The following is a 22,795-nucleotide window of genomic DNA, read 5'->3' on the forward strand; positions in this document are numbered from 1 at the left end:
CTTACAGACAAATTTTCAAATCTGTTTATTAAAATTTGAAAAAAAAAATCAAAATTAAAGTTTGATAAATATTTTGTGAAAACTATCGTAAAGCATTCCTAAATAATTTTGATTTGCATTAAACATAAAAAAATCTGTTCTTCTATTGCTAAAATAACTACTGATAGTTGTATCACAGCGATTAGGAAGTGAGGGGTTTAACGCCACTTTTGACAAAATAAATGAAATGTTCTGCACAATGGGCCTCTGTTTTGTAATGTTTTTAAGCCATTATGGTATGAAAAGAAAAAGCAGAGAATTTCAAACCATTTGCGGAGAACGTTTTCAACAGACACGGACTGAAAATAAGTTTGACTCATTTTATGTGTCAATAAAAGTGTAAAAACCGTATTTATTTCAAGTAATTTGCCAAAGAAAACCCACCGTTTTAGGGATTACATGGTTAAGAAACGTGATAATGTTACAAATATCTTTAAAATTTCTTCTTCAGCCATATTTCAGTCTGTTTTCTCATCAGTATGCGCGAGCTCAGAGCGATGCGCGCTCCCGCGACAGGGATGCAATTTTGGGCAGGGATGCGTTTCTGGGCATAACACCTGCGTCCCTTTGCTGGAAGTCATGCCAAGTGACGGGGGGTGGCGGATAATCAGTGGCAAAGTAATTGTCTAAATGAATAAAAAAAAAGAGAAAGAAAACAAACAAAAACAAAACAATAGTTAGTTGTGTGTGCTCGTTTGTGCACGGACGGGGTTTAAAAATGGCCAATGCTGTTTAATCAATTTATTTAAAACCATATTGTTGCTTGGCCTAAAACAACCCTCCTTTATTTACAGAAATTGTGTAGTCGTAAATTCTCGGAATCACGCAAAGAGACCACTTCGACCAAAATGGTGAAGTTTGATCATTTTCAACATTTTCGGGGAAATCCAAATCAAGCAAACCCCAAAGTGGAGTACTAGACGTCCCAAATATTGCCTGTATAGAATTTAAAATGTATAAATTACAACTCCAGAAAATCACATTTTTTTCACGTTGCATTTTATAAAATTATGTACTTTATCAGAAATTGTTGTTTTCACACAGTATTTTAAATACTTGACGTAAAATATTGTAGTCATACGCCGGAATCAATATTTAAAATTCTATTCAGGCACTTTGGGCAGAATGTAATCTCTCCCAGGACCTTCTTAAAGCGGTGATTGTAGGAAAATTGTTGCTACGACTTAGAAAACAGAGAAAGAGCAGACAATAATTCGAGGTAGCACAGGCTCCGTGTAGCTTCATTTGTATTTTGAACCTGTGTTATTGTGTGAATTTGTCTCACTGTAGTGCATGTTTACTAAACCTACTACAACAACTCAACCGCTTTAAGAGTTTATACTCGCTGGGTGGGATTTGTCTCCCATTCCCCAGCTAGTTAAGTTAGCTGGCGAAAGGTGCTAATAGGCTAGCTGGCTAACTAACGTGAACTCTGCTACTCAAACGTTAGCAGAGAACATTTTATCCATCATTTAGACACAGTAAGTTGGTATATTATTTTATTGTATGTGTGTATATATGTACATCTATTCCCCCCCCCCCCAACTAACTGTACGTTTGTCGTTATCCAAAATTAATCTTTGTGATAATGATTGTTACAATGAATGTGTATACATACTTTTAAAATTTAAAGTAAATGAGAATGGCTTGTTTGAAGATGGTTTTGTGGACATTAAAATGGTTTTGTTCGGAGTTCAGACGCTACTTTTTTCTGTCGTCGCCTGCACTTGTAATTTATTCGACATGTGCCAATTGTCTGTTTCTGGCTGTAATCAATTAACTGTTTAATTGGCCAGCGGTAAGATTAGAACCGTCCTCATTGTTCGGCTAGTTTAACATGAAGATTAGTAATTTGTATGATAAAAACCTGCTGTTTTGTTGTATTTTAAATCCGTACTTTTATGCTAACATCCTAAACCTCTTTTTCATTTATGCTAACTATCAAATTGTCTTATTTTCCTTTTAGACAAGATTTGGGGAAATAACTAATTGTAAATATAAAACACAATATGAATTACTTGCCTTTAAACTAGCAGCGTCTTGGTCAGTGCTGGTTTCATCTGAAGTTAATTTATTTCTGAAAAGGGTTTACTAATGCTTACTTTAGGTTTTGTTGGTTTGTTTTTTTGCAGGAATAGTTTAGTGAGCAAGAAGATTTCATTCGTTCTGTGCTCAGTCATGGAAAAAGATGTTGGTGAACAGGAGAAGCACGGTGATGCTGCTGTGAACCAACCCAAGAAACAGCCATATAGATACACAAAGGTGATGTGAAAAATCTGCTGAAATTCAACAGGGAAACTATACACATTTCTTTGTTTTTAACGCATCGTAATCATTGTCATTTACAGGAAGAGCTTCTGGAGATAAAAGAACTGCCAATTTCCAATGAAAGGCCTGATTGTCTCTCAGAGAAATATGACAGGTAGGATCATTTTACTTTTCTTCTGTAGGTTAACACTGAAAGAAATAAGCAAAATATAATGCCAGTTGAACTGGCAACTTACAGATTTGGCATTGAAAGAACGCCAAGTAGTGATGGCCACATGAAGCCCCGTGAAACCTTGAAGCTTTCATTCCAATTGGTTAAAAAAAAAGCTTCATTTCTTGAAGCTTCATGTACTCACAATTCCCTCTGCTGGTCAAAACTTTTGCCATTTCATCTACTTGGCTGTCTTCAATAAAAATGAAATTACTTTGGTTTATTTTGTGTTTTATTCTTGTTATTTTGGATAAATTGGTGTTTTTAAAATAGTAATAAAAGTTTTTTTTTTTCCCTTTGGATTTTTTAAAAAAACACTTCTCATTTTTTTTAAATCAATGACGTGTTAAAAAAACACCATGGGGGATGCATTTTATTTGACTTAATCAGGCAAATCCCACTAAGATTGCAAGAGAGGCTTGGACCTGAAGGCAACATGGTTTTAGTCTGTGGGAGAAAATCCAAACATGCAAATGTCACACAAAGACCCGGGTCAGAAACTGGGATAGAAACCAGGACCTCCTTGCTGGGTGGTATCGGTTCTAACCACTGAGCTGTGCTGCCATTGCTTTGAAACGCAAGGGTCATGGTGACTATTCACAGTATATGGAAGAGAAGTATTTTGTTTCTTCTGTGTTTGGACACAGTTTCTCTCTTTAAAACCGTTATCCACATGTCTGTTAAACTCACAGCAGGAAAATGCTGGATTTTTTATTATTCATTGGAACATATTCTTCACTTTCAAATAGAAAAAACACTAAAACAACAACAGTAATATACAACTTATATCTGTAGAGCTCTTTATTATTGTGGTTCTAACCCCAAAAATTCCAATAAATAAATTGAGCCATAACAGAAAAGTTAGACCTTTTTAAAATGGCACTCTGCAAAATAAGTAGTAAGACATTTCATTACCTAATTGTTAAAAACTGAACATAATTCTGTGAAAAACGTTATTGGGAGAAATCAGTGTGATCACTCAGGTGAAATGCTGCTTCTTTTAGCAGGCATCATAAAAATACGCGTCTCTGTCAGAAAACAGTGAAACTCCAACACAAACACTTGCACAAAGGTTCTGAGGTGATCGAATTAGTTCATGAAACAAGCCAAAACCCGAATCCTTTCCAGAACCAGCGAGGCTTCAGATGTCACCGGTGACGTCACTCACCCTTAACAACACAAGCTTCATTAAAGACTTCCGGGTTTTCTCGACACACGCTCTAAATCTTCGGCACAGGAAGACCCGTCACTAACGTCAAGGGTTTTTTTTTTTTTTTTTTGGGAAGCCACATTAAAACATGGATCTAATAATTTGAATTCTGTCCTACAAAGCTTTTATTTTATTTATTTGACAAAACAAGACTTTTTCTTGTACTACCTTTAAATTTATTTGGGAGTTTTTACAAAGTTTAATTCACGTTATTTCTCCTAACACTCTGAGTGCCGTTATTTGGAGTTTGACCCAAATATATTAAAATTTTCAATATTCCAGAAGGTCATCTGCAGATTATCTTTGAAGGCTAGTAAACAAAGTACAGAAACAGTGACTCTTTTTTTTGTCCTCAAGTTAAGCGTAGATCTATTTACTTGCAGACAGCATATACAATGAGTTCATACTCATTTCAACTTGGCATGTTCAGGTTTTCAGAATAAATATCTGTAACACCAAATATAAATACTGGCCACCTTGCTCTTGTGAAAATCATCCTATGAGATATTTATTATATGGATTTGAAAGGGAATTGTTTTGTATTTGTCTGTTAAAATGTACTATACGGTGCAGTGGTGCTAGTTTTGGAGAGATGAATTACTAATGAGAGACAAACTTGTTAAGTGTATTTAATGTCTTGTCGTTGCTGCAGTGTCCTTTTTTTGTAATTTAATTTCTTAAACTGAACAGCCACTTGGAATGACTTTTTTTCCCTCTATAAGCAGTTGATTGATTTTAGTTGTGCAAATGTTGCATTTAACATTAACATGTCATTGACTGGTTTGTATAGGTGATTGAAATGGTTAAATGCCTGCATTGTAACACAAACATTTGAGGGTTTTTAAAGGTAATTAAATTCTGTAAAAAGGACTTGAAACTACCTACTACATTAGTTTTGCATTATGTGTAATAGTCACTTATTTTGATTCAAAGTACCAGCAAAGTACACAAAAACGTACACCTTGAAGGAATATGCAGTGATGAAGTGCTCAATCTTAAGTGTGTATCTGAATACAGAGATGAAGAAAAATGGGACAAGGATGGTGTTCAGTCTGGTCCTTCTTTTAACCCATTTCTGAAATAAGCTGTATTCTGTTCTGTATTGCAGTCAGCCCTGCTCATCTTTATATTCAGACCTCTCACTCATAACTAAAGCTCCCTCGTGTTGGTCCTTGTTCTGAATAAATAACACTAATGTACAATAAATTGAAAAAGTTGCAAATAACCTGCTGATTTTTGCAAAGTCTAGACTTTATCTGTTAAGTTAAAGATGTTGTTCATTCAAAACCAAATTTCAATCTTAAAGTTAAGACAACTCTGTATCAACCAGATGGTCTGTGTGGGTGTACTCTGCTACTGTTGCTGGATCTTTGTGATGAGCAGAGCTTTCAGTTTACAACTATGTGTCTGATTCATTGAGGGAGTGTGGCTTTGATGCTCRCATTAATTAAGAAGATATATAACTAGTTTTGATACAAAGTTTGACCACATGGATTGGTGTTTTTTTTCATCGCTATGTTTCTTTGTTTCTTCTGGGAGAAGAGTTCTGCCTGAACAAAAAAATGTTCACAGCATATATTCAGAAAATCTTCTGCTGCTCCCTTGTAATATTCTGATGATTTTGACTTTAAATGTTAATTCAGTTTTGAATGTTTTATAATTTCATCCTTTACTCAGTTGACTTAGTCTGTGACCTGCTACAATGTTTTAAGTTGGAACATGTTGGGTTTTTTCCCCCCAGTGATGGTGTGTGGGAYCCAGAGAAATGGCATGCTTCCCTGTACCCTACATCAGAACGAAGCTCTCCTGTAGAAGGTTTTAAGAAGGACCATGGGGATGACAAGGTTCCTTTAAAACGAAGAATCCCTGGTAAATGAATTTTAGCCAATTAAGTGATGTTAAACATTTTTTACRTTTGTTAGCTCTCTTTGTGCAGGAAATCCTCTAAAGTTATATTAGGAAAATCTTACTGTTTCTAATTTTGAATGTCYGTGTATATAAAACATCTAAAATAGTTTTATTTTTTAATGTAAAAATTGATTCAGATCCTCGTGAGCGATTAAAGGAAGATGACATAGATGTTGTACTGAGCCCACAGCGACGCAGCTTTGGAGGYGGCTGTCAGGGCAATGCAGCACCTGTGGCCCACTCCCGTCGACCAGTCAGTCCTCTGGAAAATAAGGAAAATGAGTCACTCCGTCTTGGAGGAGCTCGCAGAATTGGCAGTGGACGAATCRTAGCTTCTCGTGCCTTTGAGAGAGAAGCCCGTGTAGAGAAGGAAAGAGAACGGGAGAGAGACTTYAAAGATAAAAGATTCAGGGTTTGTTTTCTCCTTTCAGTCTAAACACAGCATTTCCAGTAGTTGTATGACTTAGCTATTTAATAGTTTATTTTTAATGTCATTATTTTAAATGAAAACTCCCATAAAAGATCTTGCATGATTTACAAAGTTTGATGTACTCATTTGTAGAGAGATTATGGTGACAAACGTGTGTTCAGTGAGAGAAGAAGAAACGACTCCTATGCAGAGGAGGAACCAGAGTGGTTCTCAGGGGGTCCCACCAGCCAGTCTGAGACAATTGAGCTCATTGGGTTTGACGACAAGATCTTGGAGGAAGATAAACGCAAATCTAAGCGATCAAGAAAGCGGACGGACTCCATTAAAGAAGGCATGTCAAAACAGTTTTTTAAATACATTTTGCTTCTAGCTAACTGTTTTTAAAAATGCTGCTTCTGTATTGTGCAGCAGTTGAATGCAATGGTGGACTAGTTGAGGAACAAGATGTGGGCTTACAGTCCACGGCTGATCAAGAGGTTCCCCATCCCGATGTGCTTCCAGACCAGTCAACTGGGGACTTTGACTTCAATGAGTTCTTCAATCTAGAGAAAACTATGCCAGGACTGGCTTCTGTAAGTACTTGGGTGCACAGCTTTCTCATTTTAAGGTATTAACATCACAATAATGGGTGCAATCTATAAATTCTGCCACCTTTTTTGTGCAGTTTTATCAGTTGAAGCTTTCTTATTTTGTTGCCAAGCCAGACTTGACTTCATCTGCTGCACTGGCTTGACCTCTTCAGATTTTGAACTTTAGTGGTGAACACTGTCACTAATGGTGCACTTGCWGTATTTTATTTTGTGGGCTCTTGCACGGTGTATTGAAAAGGTTGGTTTTGGCATCCAAAATTTATGCCCATCCCACTTGAGTTAGGCCACGGTACAGTCTGGAGAAACAAACGAACCAGACTCCAAACTAAAGCAGGTTTGTGGTGATTAATAAAATGCATTATCAAATGGCAGTGCATTCAAAGGCACTGCCTGCAATCTTCTGGCACATTTTGTGCTAAAATGCTGGGAAAATGCTCTAACCGTAAGTGCCAAATTTTGATCTTGCACTCCTTAGTATATAGTTGATTGTTTTACAGTGTCTCATGTGTTTTGTTTTTTTCTTTTTCCCAGATGATAGAGGATGTTTTGGGAGAGGGTCCGGTGTCAGCCAGCCGCTTCAGCCAGTTTTTTACCAGAAACATGAGCCCGTCAGGCAGCCAGTCTAGCAGTTTGAGGTCCACTCCTTATGAAGAGCTAGAAAAACTTGGAGGCAAGTGTTTTTTTTTTTTGTCCTCAATGTGGATTTTTAACAATAGTCATGTTGTAGCATGCAGACCCATAAACATATATATGTGTCAGAGTACCTTGTTAAATAGTGAGTTATTTTGTCTGTACCAATCTGCTGCTTTAAGTTCTGCTGAATGTAATATGAGGGCAGTTAGGTTTAAATGATGGGGGAACTGCAATGCTTTGAAGGTCTTGAGCCATGTTGCACTTCTTCCAGCCAAGCCTCTGCCTCATATTTCACACCTATTCAATCATCAGAGTGCAAGGARAAAGTGGACATCCTGGACCTGCTGCACAAGGCCAAAGTAGACCTGAAGCCCCTTYTGTCAACGCTTTCAGCCAACAAAGCCCGACTACAGGAAAGCAGTGAGTGCTAGTTCAGGAAAACTTTTCCAYACCTAACGCAAATGTAAACCTTTTTTTTCTGATCATGCAATTACTTTAAAACCTTTACAATTTTAAAATAAGCCTGTGCCGTTGCTTGAAGATCTGTGTGTAGAGATAAGTTTAAAGGCTTAAYAATGTGAAGTCTAATTCACAATTTGGTATCTAATTGTTGCACCAAGTTGAAAATGCAAGCATATGGCAATCTGTTTTATTAATTGTTAAAAACTTTGTCTTTTTTCGTTACGTTAGTAAAAGTTGTAATTTCAAAATTCACAAAGTCCATCAGTGCAAACAACATTTGTATTTGTGTTCCCAGCTAACTCGGGGGTGGTGCTCTCTCTRGAGGAAGTAGAGGGAGAGATGAAGGGAATGAAGCTGGGCTTGGAGCCACGTGTGCAGAAGGTGTCCCCTCCACAGAGGGGAGACGGCACACCCTTTATGGCTGAGCTTTTAGAGGAGGCTTTAACAGGCGGCTCCAGCAGCCGTCCACGCTCACGTGATACAGACATGTCAGCCTTTAATAAACTGGTCAGCAGCATGAAGGCAAGTGGAACTCTGCCAGCTCACCCCAAACTCAACACAAACAATGTAAGTGTTTCTCTCATTGTCTTTTCCTTTGGCTCCAGTATACACTGGATAACTAATACTACTCTGCATGCTGCAATGAAATGGATAAAATCTGGCGCTGTGATACTACATCCAAGCTTTTCTATTAAAATTGAACATCTCTTGAAAACTGAAATAAGATGGTGGGCATAAATTTGCAAAACTGTTCTTGGGGTCACATAATGGGTGTATTTTTGGACACATTTACTGTTTGAAAACCATCTTTCATGCAAGTCAGCTAAAAAATGGATAAATACAGAAATGAGAACGAAACGACTACTGGATTATTAGGAATTATGTTGTCATAATTGAATAAGATTGCTAGCTTGCATGAAGGAAGTTGGACTTGGATTCACATGTATGTCTCAGTAGGCCTGACTTGTTTTATGGTTTGGGAGTTTAAACTGATTTTTATTTCTAGCATGCCAAAATTGTATATCTTTTATCAAATACTTGGATCTCCCAATACTTATACACAGCAAAAAGGCTTACTGAGATGAAATTTGAAGATGTGTTAACTTAAAGCTGAACTGAACCTACATTTTCCCCACCCTCTGTAAAATGTAGCAACCTTCAGATCAAAGTGGTGTCACAYGGCCTGATGCAGCTCCTCAGCAGCAGAAAAACATATTCCAGGTGTGTATGTTGACTCATGTTTCAATCTCTTATTATAAGGGCTGCATACAAATTGTGTTCAAACTCTGTTTTTGGACAAACGTTCTTAAACAGCAGATGGGAGTGTAAACTGAATATGACAGGGAAACTGTGTGCTGTGAGGTTTCAGCAACAAATACTCATTAACTTGAAGTTTATTGCTTCTATTCTAGGCTAGGAATGTCTAATATTTTTTTGTTTTTGTCAAAATGTAGAAAAAGTTGATTTTTTTTTCAATAAGATGAAAGTAAAAAATACATTTAATTACATTATTAAAACTTTGTTTTAATGTGTTTTCTTTCTTAAATTTAACTTACATTTTGTAAAGTGAAAAGTGAATTTTTCAAAAACTTGTTTGTTTTTCTAGGAGCTATTAAGAGGTGGTCGAGGCTCCCCAACACCTTTAGTGGGTTTGTTGGGCTGCTCTGAGCCTCCAGTGGCTGCTGCTCCTCTACATGGTTTACTACACAAGGGCCCCTCACCCCCTCTCTTCCCGCCAAGGGCCCCATCACCTGACTACTTTAAAAGCAGGTTGCCACCTTCTGCAGGTAATGTCAAAATGTATCAACCATGATTAAAATATGTGTGTTACAGAAACTTTTTTTCAGATTTTAAGTTTTTGTAGAACAGCCATTTATGAATTGTGTAGTTTTGCTTGATTAGATTATAAGCTGAATTGTTGGTTCTTCTGTTTGCTTCCTGAAGGATTTACTGTTGGTCCTCAGCCCATCCTGTCAGAACAGTTTGCAGATGTACACAGATCAATAAGTCCTGCGCAACAACAGGTAACTGTGTTGAACAACAGGGTGAAATATCACACACTAACGAAGCAGAAAATGTCAAAAGGAGTGCTCCTGTCCAGGTGTTCAAAAATTACAGACTATATTCAGGGTTCCTGCAGATCCTTAAAAAGTCTTAAAAGGCATTGAATTCATCAATCTAAAAATAAGGCCTTAATTAGCCTTAAAATGTCTTAAATCAGTCTTTCAGAAGTCTTAAAAAAGTTAGCACATTATAAATAGGATGATTGTAATTCATCTCAAATATTAAAATAATTGGTAAAAATTATTTTTTTTAATCTTCACATGCAGACATTCCCCTTTGACATCACTTCCTGTTACTTCACTTGCAAAAATCTCAACTGTCCATCTGAGCAATGTGAAATTTGTTTTCTAATATAATGTTTTTTCCAAAAATACATTCACTTTTCTTACAAAAAATTGATATCACGGGCACTTTGTTTCATCTACAGCAAGCTGGGGTTAAGACCCCACTGTGGGTCCTAAAACTCCAAATTTTGGKTCGTTAAAAGATTTCCTGAAATGAAATCAAGTTTAAAACTGACTGCTAAGAATGTTTCTGCTAWAGTTAGATATGGATAAAAACAATTGGTCTATTAGCAATATTTGAATACTTCAACCAAAAATACTTTGATTTACGAGTTTCTGCCAGTTTGTACTTTTTTGTCATTTGTGTTTATTGTGAAATTGGTCTTTAATTTAATTTCACTTGGCATTAAAAAGGTCTTAAAAGGTCTTAAATTTAACTTGCCTTAAACTGTAGGAACCCTGATATTGAGAAGGGTTCAAAACTCTTGGAACTCCTATATTTGAGAAATTTGATCACACTTTTTTTAATTTATTTTGGAAAATGTTCAATATTCAAGCCACAAAACTGTGTCTCTAACTCATATTAGGATATTGAAAATCCTCAAACATTTCAAGACCTTTTGGAAACCCACTTGTAACTGCGTTTTGCCAGAAGTCGCAGCCCACTCAGATTACCTGAAGTCTTTTTTTCTTTTAATGGAAAATGTAATTTTTGTTATGTATTCATCCAGATGAGGGTGCTCTCTATACCTGTGAATCATTCTGAACTGGAAGCCCTAGCACTTCAGCAGGACCTTGCTCTACATGCCCACCCCTCATTTCAGTCAGGCTACAACAAACACCCACAGGACAGGTCTTTTCGAAACAGGCAAGTATTTATTTTTGTTTAGTTTCGGTTGCATCTACCCATTGTCTAGATACTCCTTTTTTAAAAACTGCAATTACAGTGAAATTGGTTAAACACTAAAGCTACAGTTTGTTTATTTTACCGTAGCAAAAATGTGTTTGGTATTTAAGATATAGTGTGTGTTGCTCAATAGGATGAGATAATTCAGTGTACTTTTAGCACACTCTTTTGTGTGTGTGTGATCAATAGACCCCAGCGTGTTAATCGGTCCCCTGGACCTCAGTCTGCTGGAAGAAACTCTCCAGGAAATGCAGTCACCAGCATGGTGAGCAAAACTCCTCTTATCCAGACTATTCAGCCCCTCCTTGAGTGGAGTCATCCTGCAGGGACAAAACCTTGTCTGTCGACCATCGTAATAATACTGATGTTTTATTTTGTCTAATTACAGTTGTCCCCGTCATTCACTCCTACATCTGTGATTCGCAAAATGTACGCAACAAAAGAGAAAAACAAAGATGAACCGTTAGGTCGTTCAGAGACCAAGGAGGAGGCGGCGGCAAACTCTCAAGATGGTAACCTATTATTTACTCACAATATATTGACCACAGATTGTGTAAACGATGCCCTTTAATGTGAAGTGTTTGTTTTGTGTGCTTTATAGGCAGCAGCTCTCCAAATCTGTTCATGGAATTAATGGATGGAAATGTTGCACAGTCAGGAGTAAAGGCCAGCTCTCAAACCCTGCAAAGCAAAGACCAAGAGCGTCTGAGACCCAGCAATACTGCAAACCAAATGCCCAATATGGTACCTCCTGGACAGTCTTCATCTTTCCCTCATCCCATCTATCCAGTACCACTTCTGTCTCATGTCCCAATGGTGCGCCCACCCCCTCAGCTCCATCCTAATGTTGTTCAGCGAATGCTGGCACAAGGGATCCAGCCCCAGCAGCTTGGACCTGCTCTTATGCAAGCAGGTTAGTAGATGTTGATTACTGGTGATTTTCATCTTCTGTTGAAACTTTTCTAAAATGCTTTCAAAGTATGTTGTGACCATGTTTAATCCCCTGAACTGGATGTTTCTGATGGACTGTTAATTGTACTCACAAGGTGTTTTTCCACCACATGTTGACCTTGCACAACTTCAAGGCTTGCCTCCTGCACTGCTAGGACAGCCTATATACCCGCTGAGTGCAACAGGGCATCCACTTCTACCTCCCAGAGCCAATACTCCGATGCAGATAGCAGTTATGCAGCAGCAGCTTCAGCAGCAAAGACCAAGTAAGCCATTTATCGTAGCTCATGACCATGTGGTGGTCTTCATTGATAGTTTGTGCAATTTACTGAAAGTGTTTAAACTACAGTGTAGTGTTTACCTTTTCACAAACTGAGCCTCTGAATCAGATTTTTTGTTTTTCTTGTAGTACATCCCAGCACACCAGGCACTCGGTCACAGATTCAAGGCCCCCATCGGACAAATGGCACCCAGCGTCATGGAGGAAGCCCACCTCCAGGCCTCGCCAAGTGGTTTGGATCGGATGTGCTTGAACAGCCACTGCCCTCTATGCCAGCCAAAGTCATCAGTGTAGATGAGTTGGAGTTTAGGCCATAAGTAAAATGCTTTGCTGGAATTTTTCTTTTCCTCCTCCTCTGCACATCTCCTCCTCCTGGTTACAGTAAAATGTGAACTTTAATTTGAAAGACAAGTGTGTCATGGGACACTCTAACCATGCCATGCTTTGTTTTCAAGAAGCAAGTGATGGAGATTTATTTTGCTAGCTGAGTGTTTTTGTTTTTGTAATAGACAGTAAATAATGTAAAGGATTAATTGTACAGACCATTGGGAAAGAATCTTATTCTCTGTATATAGCAATGTTTTCTTTGTTTTTGTTTTGTTTTTTTCTTCCTCCCTTCACCTTCATCTTATTGTGGGAAGCTGAAGCAGGAGGAAAAGAGGTAAAAGTCACTAAGAGCTGATAGCATTCCTTAATTGCCTCCCTGACGAGAAGAATCAGAAGAAAGCCACTGTAAATGGTAGGGTAGGTTGAGTTAGTTCAGTGTACACTCCACCTTTTTGGTTTGTGGCTTTTCTTCAAGGTTGAGAAGTCACAGGACACCACTGGAGGATGCAGCAAGCTGGTTGTGCCTTTTTTGTTGTTCCTCAACTGTATCCTCTCCAGTTCTGTATCATTAGAGGGATTGCACTGTTCACTGTCATTTGAGGGTGCTTGGGATTCATTTGATGTGCTATTAAGTTATAAGAAGCACAAATGGAATTAATAAATAAAACATTGAGAATAACACTTTGTTTTTAAACTTTTATTTTTTTACTGGCTGTAACATTGGTGTCAAACCAAAATGTGTCTGACTTGCAACAACTCATTATTTTGGTAAGTCTGGCATTCTTTAAAGGAACAATTACATCATGGAGAATTTAAATTGTGGATTTATTCAAAGTGGAATGCAAATCTGAAATTTGTAGTTTGATAAAACGAGTAAACTTTAAAAGGGCTGACTATTTTGACTGGAAGCCAGTCAATTAAATATATCGTAAGAATGGAGTTCTTGGATTCCAAACTTGTTTTAAGAGCTAACAGTAAAGTCATTCTTTGTGCAAGACATTTGGGAATGAATACTCTGTAATCTTGAGCAAACTGCAAATGTCAGAGAAAACAACAAAAAAGTTAGTACTTGTGTAGTGGACGTATATGAAACTAGCCATATAAGGAGCAAAGTAAATGGAAAAAATTAAATGCAGCTTGAAACTAAAGATATTCAATGCAAAAAAAAACTGCAATATTTTTGTCCTTTTAAAAAGCTTGCCAACAACCACTTGTGTTAAAAGACTGAAGTGATTATTTTTTTTATTTCATACTTTGAAATGAATAACTTTAATGCGAGAAGAATGAAAATGTTAGAAGCAAATAAGCTGTTCATACCTCTACAAATTATGATCTTTATTTGTGGTTAGATTAAATTCCAGCAAGCTTTTTTTTTTTTTTTTTTAGATTTGCCATATCTCACCTTAAATGACCTGCAGTGTGGTGTTTCACGTGTATTTTTTGATCGATTAGATTAGAGAGTGCGCCTGAAGAGAAAAGGTTTTTTTTTTTTTTTTTTCAGTTTGATTGGGGGAGGGGTTTCAACACAAGCAGGAAGAGAGAGACCTGCGTGTTGTGTTCACGTTCAGCCACAATAACACGAAATTCCTCCGTTGTGGCCGTGCTGCTCTCCCAAGAGGCCGCCTTTAGGGCCATTTAATATTAAAACAAGCAGTTCATTTACTGTCAAATTACAGAGGAGCCGTTTTCAACGAAACAACAACGACCCCCACCCTTCAAGAAAGCAGGGTTAAAGTTCACAGGAAGCTGGGGGGCTGCCATTTTTTCCCCCTGCTGCTGCTAGCGTTTAACGGTACATGCTACAATCGACGGGAGGGGCGGCTGGTTTGTGGCGTCTTTGAGCTGCGCACAATCTGTCATTTCTCCGACGTCGTCGCCAACAACCATTGTTATTTGATGAATTCGGTATGGAGAAGGTAGCGGAGCCGTCTTGGACTTCTTCCTACACATACCAGGTGAGCAAGCACAGCGCGGAGATGCTACACAACCTCAACATTCAGAGGAAAGATGGAGGCAGGTTCTGCGACGTGATCCTGCGCGTCGGCGAGGAGAGCTTCCCCGCTCACAAAGCGGTGCTAGCCGCGTGCAGCGAGTACTTCGAGTCGGTGTTCAGCCGTCCGGCGGAGGGCGACGGCGACGCCAGGGAGCTGGAGATGCACACGATCAGCCCGAAAGTTTTTAAAGACATCTTGGACTTTGCCTACACGTCCAGGATCGTGGTTCGACTGGAGTGTTTCCCGGAGTTAATGACAGCTGCCAAGTTTCTGCTGATGCGGTCAGTCATCGAGATATGTCAGGAGGTTATCAAACAATCCAATGTACAAATCCTGGTTCCGACTGCCCGTGGAGGAGACGCCAGCCTCTTTCAGGCCGCGGCGGCTACGGAGCTGGGCTTCCCGGTGGCTCAGCAGGATTTATTAAACGGAACGGGTGTACTACTGAACGGCCAAAGCTTTGCTAGCAGTACGCAGATGCATATGGACGGTGGTGTGGACACGGCCGCCGTGTTGTTGGAGGACGGCGGCGAGTCTTCGGTGCCCATATTGGAGCCCGTGGAAGGACTGTCCGTCTCCCCGCCCACGGAAATAACGGGGAACACGTTCAATCATCATGACGCCGGATCCCCTGGATCGAAAAGGGGCAGGGGGAGACCAAAGAAGGCCGGGGGGATCGTGGAGGCTGTCCACTTCAACCACGGCACCCAGAAAGACAATGGCCTGTTCCCTTGCGGGTCCTGCGGGAAAGCCTTCACGGAGGCTTCGCGCCTGAAGAACCACGAAGCGCAGCACGGAGCCTCCTCCGGGGGCGTCAGCAGCCTCGGCGGCGGCCTGTCTTTACTGGCGCAGTCCGGTCTCCTGGAGAACGGCATCCAGTTGCCCGGCGGGCTGACGCTCGTCGACAACAGCCGCAAACGGGAGCGGACCAGGCGGCACGTGGGCTGTGACATTTGCGGGAAAGTTTTCCGTGACGTGTACCACCTGAACCGACACAAGCTGTCCCACTCCGGGGAGAAACCGTACGCGTGTCCCGTGTGCGGGCTGCGGTTCAAGCGGAAGGACAGGATGTCTTACCATGTCCGGTCCCACGATGGATCAGTCGGCAAACCTTATGTGTGTCAAAGCTGTGGGAAAGGCTTCTCCAGGTGAGTTCAACCTAAACAGCTGCTGTTGTGTTTGTGGATCTAAAGAACGTGCTTGTAGGGTTTAAAATGTTCTTATTACTGACTGTTAAACTAAACATGGAGTTTCTAAAGTAGTTTTCCTGAAATGCAGGTATTCACTCAATGTAAACAAAACTCTAGGCTGAAAACCACGTGGCAGCTCGAGTCACGTGATTGACCTACATTAGACTGGCTGTAGGTTTTAAAAGCTGATTTTATACGGTCATGGTGTTGTGAGCATTGAAATGACAAAAGAGAAGAAGAGGTGCAAGAAAAATGTTACAAGTGTCACCAGCCATGTTGTAATATTCAACAATGTGTGTTGGATGCTTTGCTCACATGATGCAGTGTCACTTTCAAACAAATGTTGGGCTATAAAAACTAGCACATTTGGAAAGCATTGAGTTTTAGTGTTTCCTTATGGCAGGTTGGACCCAAAATTGAGAATTTTGTTCTTCTGTAAAGTGACACACAGATATAATTTACCATTCAGTGTAGACATTTGTAGAGAATTACTTCAGCACTTACCACAAAATACACATGAAATTGCTCAAGAATAATCAAATGGACGTTTTGGATCAGCACACGTTGTTGTTGTATAAGAAAACAAATACAAAAGTAATAGAAATCTAAATTTTTTTTTGTCTTTGCAGACCAGACCACCTGAACGGACACATAAAACAAGTACACACAACAGAAAGACCCCACAAGTGCCAGGTAACCCTGTTTGGTCCGGCACTTTATCTTGATGTGTAAAAACACTTGTGGTGATAGTTTTAACAGCGACATGGTAGAAAAGTGTTTCCTGCCTGGTTTGTCTGTGTTTCAGATTTGTAACGCCTCCTTCGCTACAAGAGACCGCCTCCGGTCCCACCTCGCGTGTCACGAGGACAAGATTCCCTGCAAAGTTTGTGGCAAGTTCCTGCGAGCGGCCTACATGACGGACCACCTAAAGAAACACAGCGAAGGAACGCACAACTACTGCGGCATTTGCAATAAAGGTAATTCTTATAGCCAAGCATTTCCGAATTGAATAATTTCTGCATCGTTTGTTATGAAGGATAGTGGGCAAACGTTTGGCATTATTCTGTTTAGTATTTAGCTCCTGATCTGTGAACTCGGGGGGGGAAAAAATGTTGTAGAGTTTTGTCTGGGGTTATAATACATTATATGACCTGTCATATCAAACTGAAGAGAAGTCAAATTCGGCCATACTACACTAAATTTGCTACTAGTTGCATAGAAATCGACCTGATTCAAAAACTTTGCCCAGCACTTAAGTAGAGTGTGGGACTTCCATAAATTATGTTGACTTTTTAAGCTGCATTTGAACACAGTTGTCTGTATTAAGAGCTCAAATATGTTGATATGCTTGTTCCAGAAATAACGTCTGTGCTGCGTCTCCACATCAGCATTGCTAAAGTTAATCAGATAGAAACCTATACAAATACATCCTCAAAATCTGCTGTTACATACGTTTTTAAGATGCCCGCTAAAAACAACTTCATCTTGTACTGAAACACTTTGTTGAAGGTGATTTTGTGGGGGGGAATCTACCTTTATTTTGTTTTTTAGTGCCAATTCTTTCTAATTAAAATCTGTTGTCTGTAATATTTGTTGGAGACCTCAGGGAATGAGGGAGCTGAGATTGTCAGTCAGTTGTTTCTCAAATACAGTTGACTTTGTTGATTACATTAAAATTAGATGCATTTACTGTTTTTTGCAAATTGTTGCAATTTTTGTTTTTTTACAGTTGAGTGCACAACCGAATTTTAGCACAACGTAGCATAACTACAAGAGGTCCAGGTGATGCTGGTGAATGATAAGGCATTGGAAGAAAAATGCAGATTTTACAAAGGAAATGAAAATGACATCAAACATATTAGGCCAAGTTTTCCTTGAAGAAATCCATATCGCTCGTCTGCTGCGTTTCGTAACAGAGTTTTGTCTTGGGTTGAGAAATGACAGATTTGTAGCTGTTTTTGGTCAAATCTTTTGAAGCCATCTTGAACAAATGTCAATCAGTTGTAGATTTACAATAATTAAGTTTCATTTATATCTGTTGGATCACAAAACACTTTACTAACAGATGGGCTGAGCTGACTACAAATAGTTAATGCTAAAATATTAAACACAGGTTTTGTGCAGTCTAAGTGCTCAGAGTATGTGTCTGAGGTTGGTCTCCACTGCTAACTGTCACATCAAATTCTTTGTATCTTTAAAGTTAACTGATTTATAGCCATTTTGTGTTTGATTTTTTTTGAGTCAGTTGGCTGTGGTGGCCATCTTAAAGCTAATTGATATTCAGTGATAACTTTATGCAAGTTCCAGTAAAATTTGTCTTCTGGTTCATGAAATATTTTGCTAAACAGACACACAAAAAACAATATCATTCATCTAGGGTTGGGCATAATCGTATCATGTGTGATTAATCGTCAGAAAAACATTAATCGATTATTTTTTGACACTTGACGATTAATAAGATTAATGCCACCCGGCGGACGTTTCTCCAGTCAGTCTGCTTGATGCTCCTCTCCGCTTCAAATATGACGAACATTAAAAAAAAGTAAATTCTGTAATTTATTTATCTATCAACACAATTTAAAATTTGATGTGTAGCCTGAAGTCTGTAATTTTGACACAATTTGGAACAGATTTTTACGAAGAGCAAATCTTTCCCACTAAATTGGTCATGTGACCAGGACAYGAGGGTGTCCATGGACTCCAGGGGATTAATCGTCAAATTAATCGTTATCGGCTAAATACCACAATTAATCGTGATTAATTTTTTTTGCCAATAATGGCCAACCCTACATTCATCTAACGAAACAAACTTTAAGCAAAAGTACCGAAACAAAACAAAACCCAAAGGGATGGGCTGTCAGCAGAGCCAAAATGAAAGGATGTGAGTCGACTCCTCTCATCAGCTGACTGCTAATTAATCTTTGCTCCATTAGGGAGCTCTCCTGTCCTCTTTATCTTTCAGCCGGCCCATAAAACTCAGAAAGTGCTCGTAGCCTTACAGCCTAGCTTTTCTCCCAGGGAGTAATACGTTGTTTTGTTCTGTCAGTTGACTTTTATTTGCACAAGGAAATACAGTTTAGGATTTACTCTTCTGTCGGGGCTTCATGGGGAGGATAGATCTACGTTGCATCATCATGACAGACAAATAAGATGGACGTAAAGTAGMCTGCGCTGGTTTCAGAGCGCTTTGAGTGTGTCAAGCAACTGCACTGTTCTTTGTTCTTCTGGTCTCAGGTTTCTCCACCGCGTCCTACCTTAAGGTGCATATAAAGACACATCATGGCTCAGCGCTGCCCCCCTCTGCCTCAATGCACACCTTCCCTGAGCGAAGGGGGGAACTGCAGGTGCACAACGGCACCCCTTACCATATGGGACGCCAGTGCTCAGTGGAAGGCAAGCAGCCGTCTGGCCCGTCCCAAGCGTTCATGTTTCTGGCTGTCATTTGCTCTGCTGCTTTTTACGTTCCGCCACATCTCTGTATGTTGTAAAACAGGCATACATCAGTTTTCAGCTTCCAYGCTTGAGCTTAAAACATTTGTTGGGCACGTTTATGAGGGTATTGTTCAAAGTGAATTTTTAAGTGGACTCATAAGGATTTGCATGTATTCATTTTTAATGGGCTATATATGTTTTTAAAGACTTTAAAAAAACAGTTATATTTTCTGTAGGTAATGATTTGATAAGTGGAAAAACTGAATTTCATAATTTAAAATCCTTTGGTTGCTTTAAATAACTTTTTAGTTCTTTGTTAGCTCTAACACTGGTTGCTCGGTGCTGCGTCTGAGGACATTTTGGTTGTTTTTGACACATTTTCTGGTGTCCTTCGTTTGTGAGGATGTAAACTTTAGGGTGCCGTGTCACTCCTGCCTGTTTGTGTGCCCGTCCAGCATGGCTGTTCAGTAAAGTATCTGTTTCTGCTTGGCTGGTTCATCAGCAGTCGTTCAGCTGTTCACACTGATGCATGATCGCTCGAATGTGTGCTCCATTTGCCCCGGACTCATCGAAACCTTTATAGAGGTGCCAGTTTAACGGTTAATTTAATAGTCGATGCGTCGTTTTTTTTATTTTTTTGTATTTTTTCTTTTTTTCTAAATTAGTTTTTCTCTCCAAACTGTTGCGCCACCTTCCACTGCCACATCTACCTTTCTGTCCTTGACACACCCACTAAATTGAAAAAAATAATCAGTGATTAGTCGGCTATAAGAATGATCATTTGTGGCAGCCCTAGTTACCACTAMTGCAAAGGCGTGGCAGTGGAAGGTGCCGCAGCAGTTTGGAGAGAAAAACAAAGTAGAAAAAAAATGATGTATTGACTATTAAATTAACTGTTAAAACGATTTTAAGTCTTAGTCGACATAATCATGGCAGCCCTAGTGCCAGTATTGTGAGACCTACAGGAGCTTGTTCATGGTGAACTTAAAAGCGTAAGCTCCACTAATTTTATTTTATGTTTTTTAATAAAAGGAGGAAGTTTATCACCAGTGACGGGCAAAATGTGCTTCAGAATCAAATCTGTGAAAATAACTTTGTAGTTCATGCAACAAGATAGCATATTTTGTCTTTTGCCTTTTCCATTAAAATTTTAATAAATTTAATATGTGATAAAAATATTTTTTCCATAGAATATGCTTTTTTCCCTTCAAAGTCATAGTTGTCAAAATATGAGATTTTCACTGATTTTGATTAGAATGTTTTTGTATACYGTATCATCTTTGATCAAAATATCCACTAAATTTGCATAATTATTACAAAAAGTCTACAACAGGGCTATTCAACTGAATTTCTCTGGGGGCCACAGTTACTGCAGGTCAACAGCTGAACATCCAGCAGTTAGTCATTATGTAAATAAATCAAATATTTTGCTGCATTTAATCGTGAATACAACACACATAACCCTATGTAATAAAAGTAGTGATAATAAAACAACAAAAACAAAAAGAACAYATTCTGCCTCTTATTTATCACAAATATTTTGACATCTCTGAATTGCCAAAATTTTAAACCAATTTTATTTTCACTTTCATAGTTTTTATCTTCAACTGCTTGTAGTTTTAACTATCTGTTCATTTAAATGGTTTTTACCAGCTTGTAGCCGAGGTTCTGATGTTTCTGTAGATACCAAACATGTCTATGTCTAGCTAAAAGAACTTAGAGTTATTAAAGTAGACAACCGGGGGTTTGGGCTGAAGAGATGAATGAACCAATTGGCGGGCCGAACCTTGGTCATTCCGGCCCACGGGCCGCCAGTTGAATAGCCCTGGTCTACAACACAATTTTTAATAAATGAGTCATGTTGCCAATAATTACAAGTCCTTTGATTACAACCTGACATTGTCAGGTACACTCTGGACAGACTTAGCATGTGAAGGATATTGAGTCAATAAAATAATCCCTGAATGTAAGTACTCAGAGTAAAATGTGTCAAACAACAATAAAATCAGACGCCAGGTCGAAGGTGAAAAGGTAAAGTTCATCTGTCTTTGAAAAAGAAAAAATAAAAGGCAACTAAAAGCTGTGATGATGAGAGTCGACAGAAGTAGAGTGATTTGGGCGAGAGAATTGAGCGGTGGAGAGAGCTGAAGCAAAAAACTGGGCTACGATCAAACACAAATGACATCAGAGGCTTTCATGTAGCCATCTCTTGCTTCATTCTTTCAATTTGATGGTTTCTATTTTGTTTAAATCTGATGAAAACATCATATCTTAATTAAAGTAGTTACATTTTAGCTATATAACTCAGGGTTTTGAATTTCCTTTAAAGGGAAAAAAGAAGCAAAACTTGAATTAGTGCACTGTTTCACTGTGGAGTCATTCATGCACTCATCTAATGTCCTGTATTCACAGGAACATTCATGATGGTAGTAATGAGATGAAGGTAACTCTGTTTGGTTTCTGCCTGAAAGTATTTAACGTTTTTTTGCTGATTTTGCGGCTGCAGTTTTATACTTGTTTTTGCGGACACTAATGAACTAAAAGCTTATTGTTATATTATGTCAAAACTGTTTTTATTTTTATTCCTCATAATTTGTTGGTCTTTTTTCCTTTTCTTCCTTTCTCTTCCCCCKTCTTCTTCTCTTCTTTCATCTCAGATGGGCTGGAAAACGCTGGAAGTTGTCCTCATCTGGAGTCCGAGGAATCGGATACTACTTTAAGGGAATTGTCCAACGTCGACGAGCTCAAGTCTCCACACAAGTCCGACGCGCCAGAGCTAGAGATGCCCTCTTTAAGCTGTAACGGGGCTACTGCCGGGGTCCTGGGGTCTCCGGGAAGCTCTAAAACCCAGACAGACCCCGAGAAGAAGTTTATCTGTGGGATCTGTGGTCAGGCCTTTCGCACCAAGTCCTACCTCAACAAACACCAGCACAGAGTTCACAAAGTCCAGAGGGCCCACGGAGCGTCAGGGTCCAGTTTAAGCGAAATGGCGCCCTCCTTGACTTCTCCCTTCTCCCCCCAGCAGAACATGTCTCTCCTCGAGTCGTTTGGCTTTCAGATAGTCCAGTCTGCTTTCGCCTCTTCGCTCGTGGAGCCCGAGGCTGGCCAGAGTGGACTCGACTTCGGAGGGAAGTGACATTTTGTTTTCGAGGCTTCAGTTGAGTTTCGCCTCTAACTGTTAGGACAAAGCCAGGTTACCCACAGAAGATGCTCTGTGTTTGGGAATAAGTTTGCCTCAACTTTGAACTCATTTATTTTCTTGTTTGTCTTGTTGCCAAATGTGCATCCATTGACTTTTGGTCAAAAACAAAAAACAAAAAACAAAAAAAATACTGCCATTTAATTCCTATTTTTCCTACTTTTTCAGAGTAAACAAAGCAGTGTGTTCAGTGTTTTATTCTTTATAAATATGAAGTTTAGTTTGGTTAAACTGATGTCAATCTGTTGAATTTATCTCACTTTTCTCTTTTCCTGTCAAGTTTGAGCTCACACTGCTGCTTAGATGTTTTTCATGAAATAACCTGCTAACTACTTATAACTGCTCTGGTGAAGTTAGTAAACGTTTGTTTACTGTTAAGGTTATTCTTCGTATACACTGATGTCTTTACCTCAAAC

At 39.1% G+C, this 22,795-nt stretch overlaps 2 protein-coding genes across 6 annotated transcripts in view; both read left to right on the top strand.

Annotated features, from left to right (window-relative positions):
* The first annotated feature begins 1,220 nt into the window (after positions 1-1,220).
* On the top strand, positions 1,221-13,245 carry eif4enif1 (eukaryotic translation initiation factor 4E nuclear import factor 1). Of its 5 annotated transcripts, none has more exons than XM_014006199.1 (19): positions 1,221-1,520; positions 2,172-2,301; positions 2,388-2,461; positions 5,470-5,597; positions 5,774-6,048; positions 6,199-6,397; positions 6,475-6,638; positions 7,188-7,326; positions 7,602-7,709; positions 8,047-8,318; positions 8,904-8,972; positions 9,358-9,538; positions 9,696-9,775; positions 10,831-10,967; positions 11,196-11,271; positions 11,395-11,518; positions 11,608-11,919; positions 12,053-12,223; positions 12,367-13,245. In XM_014006199.1, exons 2-19 carry the CDS (start codon positions 2,218-2,220, stop codon positions 12,552-12,554), a joined length of 2,781 nt encoding a protein of 926 aa, XP_013861653.1. In that variant the 5' UTR covers positions 1,221-1,520; positions 2,172-2,217; the 3' UTR covers positions 12,555-13,245. The 5 variants fall into 5 exon arrangements, with proteins under 5 accessions (XP_013861653.1, XP_013861657.1, XP_013861658.1 ...); XM_014006203.1 differs by having other exon boundaries at positions 12,092-12,223; XM_014006200.1 differs by having other exon boundaries at positions 1,222-1,258.
* Positions 13,246-13,943: 698 nt separating this feature from the next.
* The window catches only part of patz1 (POZ/BTB and AT hook containing zinc finger 1), a gene marked incomplete in the record, with an annotated part of 10,231 nt that continues 1,379 nt past the window's right edge, over positions 13,944-22,795 (top strand). The window contains 5 exon segments of the mRNA XM_014006231.1: positions 13,944-15,706; positions 16,378-16,441; positions 16,554-16,725; positions 18,983-19,141; positions 21,838-22,795. Coding sequence (XP_013861685.1) covers positions 14,472-15,706; positions 16,378-16,441; positions 16,554-16,725; positions 18,983-19,141; positions 21,838-22,316 — 2,109 coding nt within the window.

This window comes from Austrofundulus limnaeus, unplaced genomic scaffold (genome assembly GCF_001266775.1).
Source record: "Austrofundulus limnaeus strain Quisiro unplaced genomic scaffold, Austrofundulus_limnaeus-1.0 Scaffold35, whole genome shotgun sequence".
Lineage (NCBI taxonomy): Eukaryota > Metazoa > Chordata > Actinopteri > Cyprinodontiformes > Rivulidae > Austrofundulus > Austrofundulus limnaeus.